Genomic DNA, 12,952 nt, shown 5'->3' on the forward strand with positions numbered 1-12,952 from the left:
GAGCCAAGAGACTCCTAACAACAGACACACCACTTAATCAGGCTCTAAAGTAACCATCTCTTTTCTGCACAAAAATAGACTTCTGCTTATACCAGGACTTCAGTGAGATAAGAAGCATACTCAAATAAAGAAGACTCATCCTACAAGTGTGTTAAAGGAAGATCAGAGAGATGCTGGATGCTGTGTCCTAATCCTAGTGGAAGCTAAGAAAGATAACTTTAAGGACACCATGCCAAAGTCTGGTCTCCCTTCTTTACACCTCTCTCTTCAAAAGTGACTGAATATAGGGAATTATGGATGTGCATTATCAGGAGTACCTTCCCTGACCTAAGATAATCTTCACTGTCCTGTGCTCTTATACAAGCATCATATCCCATCCAGGTTTCTCTATCAAGACACCCTAAACTGATGTGTTTATAAACAACAGATAACTAATTTTTACTCTTAATAGAGGCTGGTAACTCCAAGATCCAAGTGTTGGCATATTTGGTGTCTGCTAGTGGCCCACTTTCTAGTTCAAAGATGGCTTCTTCTCCTTGCATTTACACATGGTACACAGCCACCTTCTCAATCCTCTTCTTTAAGGACACCAATCACTGGGGCTGGGGATGTGGCTAAAGCGGTAACGTGCTCGCCTGCCATGTGTGCGGCCCAGGTTCAATCCTCAGCACCACATACAAACAAAGATGTTGTGTCCCCCGAAAATTAAATAAATAAATAAATAAATATTTTTAAAAAGGACACCAATCACATTCATGAGGGCTCTGCCCCCTAAAGGGCCCTTTTTCATAAAGCAATGAGTAATTGTATTGTGATTACAATATTTACATTTTTTAGGGAACCAAAACGTTTTTATCATGGCATATAGTAACCTCACCTTTCCACGATGACTCCAGGGATGTGAACACTGATTCTGTTCTTGAGCCATGTATCTCTCCTAACTATCTGGGTATCTTCTTACCCAATACTATTGCTTGCATGTACTCTTACCCACTTAGTTTAAGAAAAAATAGACTATTCTTGTGTGGTGAAGGGGACTTCACATAAAGCATAGGCCTTTAATTTACCCAATTTCCCTGGCCCAGCTTTAGTCTTCACATTGGGATGATGTGAGTACAGAAAATTTTCTAGCCTTGCTGAGTTCCTTCTTGTAAATACAACTATAAATTCTTACTAATGTGGACAGCACAGGACACGGTGATATTTGTATTGTATATGGTACACAATAAGGGCAATCACTATTCTGCAATATATACATTTTTTACATGATTGGCCAGCTAAGGAAATATGGGGAGGGGAGTCATCTCCCTTGTGTTGATGGACAGCTCATTTTGTTGGGATGGTAATGACCATGTGGTGATGAGTCTTTGTTGAGTATCACAAAGCCCCAAATACTTAAGTGTGCAGGGAACATTGGTTAGATATCAGCTGTGCTCTCTTTGATTCTCTTCACTATGTAGGCACTGTTTGAAAACACATTGGGCCCTATCATTATGGATGGACATCATTGCACTTTGAATCTGAAGACTGTCCTCAGGTGAGGCACAGCTCAAGGGATCATGGAGGGAACATTGTGTTCATATACCAGCACTGAGGGACTTCTCTGGGCTCCAAAAGTAACTGTAGCACTACATCCAGGGTGCTGCCAATTGGAGAATACTTGTGTGTGCATCTTTGGTGGATTATTGTCCTGAAAATGAAGGGAAACTTCTTTCAACAAGTGTCAATTTCTCCAGACTGAGGAAGATGACACAGCAGAGAATTCTAAGGGAGAAAGGTCTTGACTTTGTTCCTCAGCCTAAGGGTATCAAATAGAATAGATTTGGAGGGTCTCTATATTTCTTGTTCCACTGACAGAAATCTGACAAATGGAGTATCATATCACCTAAAACAAATAGTTCATAAAAAATTACATAACTGACACAATTGTGTGTGTGTGTGTGTGTGTGTGTATTACAATGAATCTCCACATCATGTACAACTTCAAGGCTGGAATACTAATTAGAATAAGACATATTCCATATTTCATAAATATGTCAAATATCTGTACTACTGTATTTCCTGTATATTTAAAAATAAAAAGAATTAAAATAAATTAAAAACATTACAAACCATAAATTCCACTTCTTCATAATATAATACTTTCTCTGCTGAAATTTTAATGTAATTGGAATAAACTAATTAAAATTTTTTAAATTGTATTCAAAGTTTCCACAGTTACACATTTTCTGGCACAAGAAAATTTTCCAGGTTCTATAAACTGAAAAGAACTATTACTCTGGAGGAACAGAGGTTGTGAATTTGTGCTGGCCTCTATAGGTGTTTATTACCTCTTAGTATCTCTATAGGTGCTTATTTAAAAATCAAAGCTGAGAATAAAAATCAAATTTGTAGCATAGAACCACTGACAGGGCCAACAATAATATCAGAGGTTCCCTGGATTAAATTTATCTTGGGATCAAGTAAGAAACTGTATGCCATCCCAGTAATTTTGAAAATTTGTGACATATCATTGTAGATTTAAAAGATTCAAAATCTAAGAAAATAATTCTAGATAGTAGACAGTGTCACTTTCTACAGTCACTATGGCATAAGAAATTGTGCAGTCCTCCCATCTCAAAGAATAAGAATATGGATACAATGTATAGCACAACCTTTTAGAATACAGGAAACCCAATAGCACAGCAGACATGGGGATAAAAGGAGTGGCTTAGTGGAAATGACACAGCATTTCCTTGCAAGTGAAAGTGAGGAAGGAAGGCAGAGACCTAATTTCAAGACAGGTGGAGCATCTGATTGATACGCATATGATAGAGAAAGAAATCAGGCATAGTCCCTTAATCAACTATTCAATCCCTCAAAAACCCTTGTTTAGAAATGTTGAGACAAAATATTGATGGATTACTTCTGAGTCCATAGAAACAAAATGTATCTGCATGTGGATTGGATGAAGGAGGTTGATTACTAAGTGTCCAAGAATGCATGTCCCAGGTTGGGTTTTATTCTATTACAATCTGGCACAACAGGAGAACTACACCTGTAAGTCTTAAGATTCACTGTGCTTTCTAACATTATAGTTAATTTAACAGTTAAAAGGGCTTAAAGAAGAAGATTAAAATGCAGCTCAATTAGGTGGCAATCATGGGAATAGGTTTATTTATAAACAAATATTACAAAATTGTAAAAATATATGTATATGGTAGATTATATACCCATGAAGTCATATGGAGTTTGCAGCCTCTTCAATGGGAGACCTAATTCCTTAAGTTATCATTTTTTCATGATTTTGTGCTTTCCATAATAAAGAAAACCTTCTGAGAGGGAGAGGAAATGGAAGCATATCAAAATTGCAGTATTTAGGAATCCAACCTTCAATATATAGACAGTTACTGATGAGCTACAGAAACCGGTTGGGCTCTCAAGATGTTGGACCATGAAAAGGTTTGCCCTGTGACCTGAAGGGGACACAATGAGACTATCCTGTGGTCCCTACACAGCTGCTCAGTAAGAACCATTCACTCAAAGGAGTCCTAGCCTGGAGGAGGGGCTCTGAGTTAACTGAAGGGGACTTACCGGTGTGTTAATTCTGGCATAGCAGAGTCCCCTGGGAAGAGAACTATGTCTTGTCTCAGCAGTTCTTCAACACAAGTTTCCCCCAAGTGGTAAAGAAAACCTTCATTCTCTTTAGTCTGTGGTTGGAGCTAAACTCCAGCACCTGGCTGGGGTGGGGTGAGGTGCCTGGGAGAGTCATGATGGAAATATTTGCATGAAAAGCCCCTCCTCTGCAGAAAGGGGGAAAGAAAAGGAGATCTGTGGCAGCTCACCTCCACTGTGGGACACAGGAAGTTGTGCCTACCATGGCCTGGACTCCTTTTCTCATCCTGCTGCTCTCTCACTGCATAGGTAGGAAAAACCTTCAGCAATCAGTTCTCTATTCACTGTTTGCATCAACTCTTCAGGTATGAACGTAAGAGAACTTTTACCATGAACACTATCTTCCCTATTTTTCTCTGTTTGTAGGTTCCCTCTCCCAGCCTGTGCTGACTCAACTGCCATCTCTCTCTGCATCTCCGGGAGCATCTTCCAAACTCACCTGCACTCTGAGCAGTGGCTTCAGTATGGGTAGCTGCAGGATATATTGGTACCAGCAGAAGCCAGGGAGTCCTCCCAAGTATCTCCTGAACTACTACTCAGAGTCAGACAAGCAACAGGGCCCGGGGGTCCCCAGTCATTTCTCTGGATCCAAAGATACCTCAGCCAATGCAGGTGTTCTGCAAATATCTGGGCTCCAACTTGAAGATGAGGCTGACTATTACTGTGCGTTGTGGCATAGTAATGCTTTTCATGGTGAAACAGGCAGATGGGGAAGTGGGACAAAAACCAATTTGCCACAGGCTCTGACCTATGCACTCATATTTTGATATTAAAATACATTAATTTATACAATTATAAATCTCTCTCACACTGCACTTCTTTCCCAGCATTTCATAAATAATTATAAAGATTGAAATAATCCTAAAAACAATGCAAAAAAAATTGAGCTAGTATCTGAACAGTATTTTACTAGCATCCTATATATGATATCAAATTCTGCCATATCCAGAAGACAGCTACCAGTGAAGTCTTTTTCAGTTCTTGAGTGTGCCAAGGTGCATCCAACACTCCAGCACCCCCTTCCCAACTTTTAGAGATCACACTGATTCCAAGGACCTTTCTTAATACCACTCAAGGTTCACAGCAGGGACAGCACCAGGCCTTGTTCAGAGTACTCTGGATAAATAAAACTAAATAAAGATAAGATTTAAATATGATTGGTGTGGGAGGAAAAAGATCAAGGGATATCTGACTCAGAGTGGTGAAGTTTAAAGATTTTGTCATCTAATAGTTTGTCAAATACAGTCTAGTCTGGAGAACCTGCCCTCAGGGACAGGAAGAGGTTTAGACTCAGGAATGGCTGTAGGCAGAATGTGCACACCCTTGGTGTTGGCATCCTGTGAATGGTGAGGGGCCCTCAGCAGTCAGGAGTGATAACCTTGTGTCTATGTTTCTCTTTCATCATTCATTGTTATTCACTGCTAGAAACTGAGGTCCTTGAGAACTTGGGCTTTTTTTCTCATTTATCACTGCCTTCTAAACAGCCTGGTGGCTGCCACAAAGGACAAAGTCAACAGGTATCTGTAAAATGAATATTCACCTAGAAAGGAATCCCAAGGGTGCGAGTAGATTTGAGGCAAAAGTCTTGATTTCTGGATATTCTTGGTTTCAGTTTTTTGAAGAAGAGATGTTAAATAAGAAACTTAACCTCATAAACTGGAGAACAGGAGAGGGATATGGAGGACTGAATCCTGTTTATGGTGACCTGTAGGAAAGACTAGATCATATGAGTTCATGTGGAGACAGTGAAGGAGGACTTGTTGTGTCTTCAGGTTCTGAGTAAAGAAATGATAGGAGCAGGTGGATAATGGAGATTAGTCTGAGCACCTAGGACAAATCCTTTGAGCCAATGCACCACATAGCAGGGAATGATATATTAACACCTACTAACTTTGAAATTATCTAAGAGCTACTAAGTTATGCATCAACAAAATGTTAAACACGGATATTAAATTATTTGTTACAATGTAAGTAATCTAATATTCAACCAGTCAGTTCACAATCCCACAAAAAATTCTCATAGGGTAATTTTAGAAAAAGAAAAAGAAGTTTGGGAGCTTGCCGTCCACAGAACAGATGATTTTGTACTGGATAGAGGGCTGGTTGAATCAATGAATGATAGGTAGAGAATAGATTTGCTAGTGTGTACTTGGTTATTATATAACATGGTGTTTGATTAAACCCTGCATCAGCAAACAGTACATTGTATTGTGCTTTTGTTCACTTTACCAAATATTAAAACAGCTAAATTCACTGAAATGTGGAAGATATAAATACAAATCAATTGACGTTTAAGTGGTTTAAATCCATTGATGAATTCAGAATGAATGGAACATGAAAAATATCTGCATGTTTTAAAATTTATTCTAGAAAGCTACACTTATTTTCCCCTCTAAAAACACACCTTCACATATAAAAAAAAAACAGAACTAGGATTGCTATTTATTTATTAAGTCCTCTTTTTTGAAAAAAATCTAAAAGAAATGACAGGCTAATGGAGACCACAGGATATATGGGAATTCTCTTCTTTCTATAAAATTTTCCTGTTAATCTACAACTATTTTCAAAAATAAAGTGTACTAATTCAAACTATATATGATGATAGATATGTAGACTTTCTGAAACATGTATCAATGAAGAGATTTGAATTGCACAGCATATTTTTTAGGCAAGCTAAATTTTATGATATCATTCAGATATGTTTGCACATCCCATTGACAGGACTGTTTTGAGAGTGAGAAAGCACAATAATAATTAATGAATAAGAATCAGATTGTCTTAGAATCATACCATGAGGCTTTTAAATAGAAACAATAACCTGATGAGCTGCAGAAATCAGTTGAGTTCCCAGGTCTCAAGTCTATAGTAAGAAAAAACTTGGGTTTTCAAGTTTCTGGGTCATAGTGTTTGGTGTGTCCTGTGACCAGCAGGGGATTCTGTAGGGAGGCCCTGTAATCCCTACCTGTCTGCTTAGTAGGCCCATTTATTCAGAAGATAACTGGCCTTGCAACTCTGCCCTGTGACAACTGATGGGGACTCTCAGAGGCTGTACCCTCTCTGGTCTGGCACAGTTCCCTGAGCAGCAACTTTTATCTTCTCAAGAGACTTGGGCAATCATGACCCTAACATTTGCAGAAAGAGTCTCTGATAGAGAGTGGGAACAGAAAGGAGGACTGGGACAATTCAGCCTCACTGAAGGGATTAAGGGAGTGTTACCTCCATGACCTGAGCTCCTCTCCTCTTGCTGTTCTTCTCTTACTGTATAGGTAAGAACAGGCCTTAAGTGTCCAGATTCACCTCCTGAGCTTGTGTCAGTCCCCTTTAGCTTTTATCTTGCAAGGAGCTTAACTCCAGTTCTAGCCTCATTTACCATGACTATGTATATTTTCAGGTTCCCCCTCATAGCATGTGCTAATTCAGTGAGGAAGATCTCTGTATCATAGGAAACATCAGCTAGACTCACCTGCATTTGACCATTCATGTCATTGTTGGAAAGTACTGGATATATTGGTAACAGCAGAAGCCAATGAGACCTTTGTGGCATCGCCTGATTTTCAAGTCAGACTCAGTCAAACAACAGGGCTGCAACATCCCTAGACACTTCTCTGAATCTAAAGATGTCTTGGCCAATGCACAAATTAAACTCATCTACTGGCTCTAGACTGAGAATAATGTTATTACTTTACCATACAGAAGAACTGACATTGTGCTCTAGATCCATGTGAGGCATAAAGCTCCCCTGTGCTGTCTGGGCCTGTTAGAGTCTCTGATTAGGTATAAATAAAGGGATAACTTCCTTCTTCAGATCTCCAACCAGCACCTGATGTTCCCCCAGACAAGTATATATGAAATTATAGATTAATTTATAGATTAATTCTGATTAACTTATAGATTAATTCACTGCTCATGTAATTTCAATTTACTAATTTTTATACCAGCATAAGTGACCTGGTTGAACATATTTTTTTTTTCAGTATATAAACTGGAGAAAGTTTAAAGAGGTTATTTTGGCCATGCCCAGGTCAGAGTCTAGAAGTGACTCAGAGATGAATGTGGGCTAAAGTTTTCAACTGAGGTTCAAGATACAATACCAACATGGAAAAGGAATGATGTCCTTTATTCAAAAAACACAGTTTCATGAAGTTTAAAATAAGAGCAATATAGTTTATATTATCATCAGTATAAAGTAATTCAGAGCATATCAGAAAATATCTAAAAGTATTTAAACAAAATTCCAAGGCACTGCCAGAGAAATAAAAGACAACTTAAAGTAGCAGATATTCATTATTTGTGCACTGAACCTCTCAATGTGGTTACTATAGTTTTTTTACAATTAATCCAAAAACAATTTCTTGAAATGTCTTTGAGAAAAATATATCTGTAGTAATAGAAAATTTTCCCATCAAAGAAATGAAAACTATAATTAAAAGTATCAATGAAACAAAAGTCCTGGTAAAAGACTGTTCAAGTTTGATGTAGCCTGACTGTCTGAGCAAAGGGAGGAAGTTGAATTTTGAATCCAGAGACACATGTTTTGTTCTAGGCGATCAAGGACAGATCAGCTTTGTCAAGGAAGGGGCACAGAACAAGTGTGGGAAACACCCCGTACTGAAGCTATTGGTCAGGTTCCAAATAAACCTGGCAGGTGCTCCAGAAGAAAGTGAGATGGTGGCAAAGTCAGGTCAGGCTGGGCAAAGGTAACTTCAGACACAGCCACTGATGATCATTTGGGCAGAAATGAGGGTTAAACTGCTTAAGGGTCTCTGTTGGTGAGAACTTCCCCAGGTTTCCAAAGCTTGGCACTACCTGTGCTATGAAAGAGGAGTATGAGGAAGAGAAGAGTCAAGGTCATAGTGGACACAGCCCCGTGAGGCCTCAGAATAGGGATGGTTAGTGCACGCTTCTTTTGTGATCTCCAATTGTCTGGAAGTGGAGGGCTGTTCCCACAGAATTGGTTCCCTACTGGTGAGCTCTGCTCCACACTGAGTCCCTCTAAAGACAGAACTTGGTTCTATAGACAGAAAGAATTGTGGGTACACAACTGTGCAGATACTGAGAGAACCTCACAGTATGCCCTGCTGCTCACTGGACAGATTTCAGTTTCCCACTAGGAATAGTATTACTTGAATCTGCCTGGAAGTCTGGTCACTGGTCAGTCAACAGACTTCAACAGACAATCTCTCCTCTGTCACAATGGAGATAATAATAATAATAAAAAGCTGCTGCCTCTGTGAAATTCATAGATTCTAGGAAAATAACATGGGGGATAAGGTTCTTGTATCATACCAGAAGACAGCATACAGGAGAGAATTCAGAGGGTTGGGAACCAAGACCTGGATAGTTCCTTCCACCGGGACCAGGAAGAACGCAATGGAATCTAAGTCTGAGTGGAAAGTAGGTTCCTGAATTAAGACTCTCACAGTTCTAAAGAGAGACACACATTCTTTCAAGAAGTAATCATACATATTAAATGGCATGGTATGTAGAAAGAATGACAGAATACATAATGAACAAGAGCATTAAGCAAATGTAACAGCAAATGTAAAACTTGCAGAGTATACAGGTCCCTATAGGTGATAATGAGGTGTAGTGCTTGAATAAAAGATTATAAGCACAAGACAAGATTGATGAAACTTAGTGCACAAGCAACAAGATGTGAAGTGGGAACATGAGAAAATCTTCTTGCTATTAGTAAAACACTTCTGTCATTTATGTAGATTTTGTGCCTGTCATTTTCAAGGGATCCTTTAAGTACATTAAGCCTGGTGAACAATAAAAAATGGAAATCAGGATGCTAATTTTGTGGCCATATTGGTAATAATATCAAGGTCTTTATAGTAGAAAACCCAGGGATAGATCACAGCAAATGACAACCATGAATTTGTTGCAGTGGGCTCCTGTCACTGCACTGGCAACTCTCTCTGGCCACCCCATTGGGACTCAGCTTGGATTTTGGAGGGCTCCTCACCCACGTTTTTCCTGAAGACTGCCATATAACTTAATATTTACAGTTCCTGTGTGACACAGTACACACCATTGGAAAAAAAAAAAACTGTTCATCACCAAACCTTCTTCATACTATGACAGGCATTTTGAATTTTTAAAAATTTATTGAAATTCTATATTTTGTTTACTGGACTTTCAGTAGCAATTGACATAACTCTGGTAAATGTATTTATTGGTGAATCTAAATTATCAGAAAATTTAGAAGGTTATATTCCAGAACACTGGGAATATTACAAGCATCCTATATCAAGATGGATTACTCATACTTTCTTTGACTACCCTGAAAAAAAAAAAACAATATCTACTCTTCACATTGAATCTGAAAAGGATGAATTACATTTCAAGGAGCTGGAAGTTCAAAGTCTAATTTGGGAGAGAAGCAATGGGCCCTGGTAACAATATCCAACTATTGATAAAGCACTTATTGATCATTCTTCAAAAGCAGCTCCGATAAATAATTTATTTCATTAAATACAAACTCTAGGGCTGGTGTTGTGGTTCAGTGGTAGAATGCTTGCCTAACATGCATGAGACACTGAGTTTGAAGTTTGACTCCCAGCACTTCATTAATAAAATCCCAATTAAACTCAATGTATCCTCCTCAGTGGAAAATAATTTATATATATATATATATATATATATATATATATATATATNTATATATATATAGTCTGTATTTTTGCTCTATAATGAATAAAAGAGCTTCTTCCATTAAAACAAAACAGAAAAGAAAATCTGGGATAGATATTGAGATTTCTTCCCTTAGAAATTGATTCAACCCTCTTCTTTCTTAGTCCTTCTAATCCTGCTTTTGAAATAAGCCCCACAGGTCCACTGGCTTCTTTTTCAATCTAATTATTACATTTTCTTTCTTTTTCCTAGAATTTCCTCATTTCCAGTGAATCCAGTGAGTTACATAGTATAATAATTGATTCTCAGTGTTAAGAGCCGAATGAGCCAACCTTGTGAGGAATCAGAAAGAAATAAACCTGACTTTGTGCCAAGCCTGGAAAGTGGGTTCTTGGTCTACATGTCCCTGTTATTAGTTAATGAACCTCTTATTTTGTACAGTTTGTATATGAGACACCTTTCCCTTGAGAATTCTAGAAATTGGGATGAAAGCCCAAATTCAAATCTGAAGACTGAAAGAGATAGGAGGCTGCCCCTCAGGATAGTTTCCCTCTTCCCTTCAGCAGGGAGCAGGCAGTGATCAAGGGTCTGGTGGAGGAAGAATCCTTTATAAGGACCAATGTGTTACCTGGTCACAGGCAAGGGGAACCTTGGCCTGGGCAACAGGGGACACTCTGGGACAACCACTGAAAGTCTGTGAAGCTCTCAGCTGAAAATTCAGAAACCCACATTGTGATCTCTACTCAGTTCTCAATGGGACCAGCACCTGAATCTAATTTGGATGCTTGGGGATCTGCAATCCTGCTCTACCAGAAATGACAACAATATATTGTCATACTTCAGCAATTCACAGGCTGAAGGTTGAATTTCCTTAGCCAGACAAAGGCAAAATCATATGCATAAAAGGCTCCTGTAACTGCTCTGGCAACTTAAGGTGAATAAAAGATGTTTGTACCTTGTGTTGGTCTCAGAAGAGCTCTGGGGTATATGCACCATGGCCTAAACCCCATTCCTCCTCCTCACCCTTCTCCTTCACTGCTCAGGCCTGTGTTGTCTAAGCATACCAATCTTCAGCTTACTGATACTGCTTCTCAAACATATGCCAGAAAAATCATTTGCTCTGGTACTTTTACCTGATTTAATGACATTTTTCTGTTTTCAGGGTCCCTCTCTCTGTCTGTATTGAAACAGTCAGCCCCCACATATGCGTTCCTGGGAGCATCTGTTAAACTCACCTGTACCCAAGTAGTGAGCACAGCATTCCATGGTATCAACAGCAGCCAGAAAAGACCCCTCAGTATGTGATGTATGTTAGAAATGTTGGAAATATAGCAAGGACATTGGAATCCCTGACCACTTCTCAGACTCCAGTTCAGAGACAGACCACTAATTAACCATCTCCCACATCCATTCTGAGGATGAAGCTGACTAAATTTGTGGTGCATGTCTTAGCATTGTTGGGCCATATTGGTAAAACAGTGACCCAAATAAATGGAGAGTGGGCCAAAAGTTGTTTCCTTCATTACCAAGTTTTAACACAGCTCTCAGGAAGTATATGCTTTCAACATTGAAAAATGGTGGATTTCTGAAGAATTTTATAATGAGAGAGCCAGATATATTCTATCCATGGATAAGTTCCCTGGGAACCAAGTTGTTGGTAAAGGTTCTGTTTCCCCTGCTGATCTGCTCATTGCCACCGCATGAGGCATAAGGACATTCTCCTTTCCAGATTCAAAACCTGGGCTCCGGACAACCATCAGTGCTGCCATATTGAAGTTCATTTCCATGACTACCACAGAAGACAGCTTGACTTCTTACCTAAGAAGTTATGAAATGTTATCAAGATGGTAATGTTATAGTTAAAGCTTCGTCCCAGGGTTTCATAAACTGACTTCCAGACCACTCACGTATAATCGAATCAAGCCTTTATTGAAGCACACTGGTGGCGGCTGACCAGAACATAAAGCTGTTCCCCTGATCAGCCCCGAACAATTGCAAGGGCACTCCTTATAAGCCTGAAAACCGCAAAAGGGATGTTCGGGGGGTCTAGCCAATGCAAGCAAGCCAGGTTACAGAAGAGGGATAGTGCAGTCAAGCGGAGGGAAGCCTAACCAATCACAGTTAGCCCAGTCACCCCAGTAACAGAAACAGAGCCCCGTTACCCTAGTTACAAAAACAATACCCCATTAGGTAGTTCCATGTTCTTAAAGGTTTCTATAGCAAAAGGAAAAGAACATCTTGCTCCAGTCATAACTCTTCTACTTGGCATGGTTGTTTTATAGGATGAAGTCATAAAACAAAATGGAGTCCCATTTGCTCCTACTATCACAGTAAGAGGGTGCAAGAAAATTATCTAAACCTTAGATAATTGAATGCGAATATGATAAAAACTTGTACATATGGCAAGAAAAGTTTTCAAGTGCTTGGCTATTTTTGAGATTCAATGCATTGGTTCTGGCACTGACTGGGGAGGAAGTATTGTCTTCAACAAAACTGAGGGAATCCATAAGCGTGTTCTGATAAGCTCTGACATATTTCTGAGACTCTAGAATTCCACTCACATGCTCAGGGCTATATGGATGCCGAGGTCAGACATGAGAAAGCCTCAAGCACTCTCTTGTGGCTGAAATTTAAAGTCGTTGCAAGAATAAAAGGAAGGTAA

General features: G+C 39.2%; 1 pseudogene and 1 gene segment (V, D, J or C); both read left to right on the top strand.

Annotated features, from left to right (window-relative positions):
* The first annotated feature begins 3,746 nt into the window (after nucleotides 1-3,746).
* On the top strand, nucleotides 3,747-4,421 carry LOC107158418. The segment is given in 2 exon segments: nucleotides 3,747-3,903; nucleotides 4,021-4,421. Coding segments are annotated over 2 exon segments (447 nt in total).
* A 5,099-nt stretch (nucleotides 4,422-9,520) lies between these two features.
* On the top strand, nucleotides 9,521-10,131 carry LOC107158419 (annotated as a pseudogene).
* Nucleotides 10,132-12,952: the final 2,821 nt, after the last annotated feature.

The sequence above is a fragment of the Marmota marmota genome, unplaced genomic scaffold (genome assembly GCF_001458135.2).
Source record: "Marmota marmota marmota unplaced genomic scaffold, marMar, whole genome shotgun sequence".
Taxonomy (NCBI): Eukaryota; Metazoa; Chordata; class Mammalia; order Rodentia; family Sciuridae; genus Marmota; species Marmota marmota.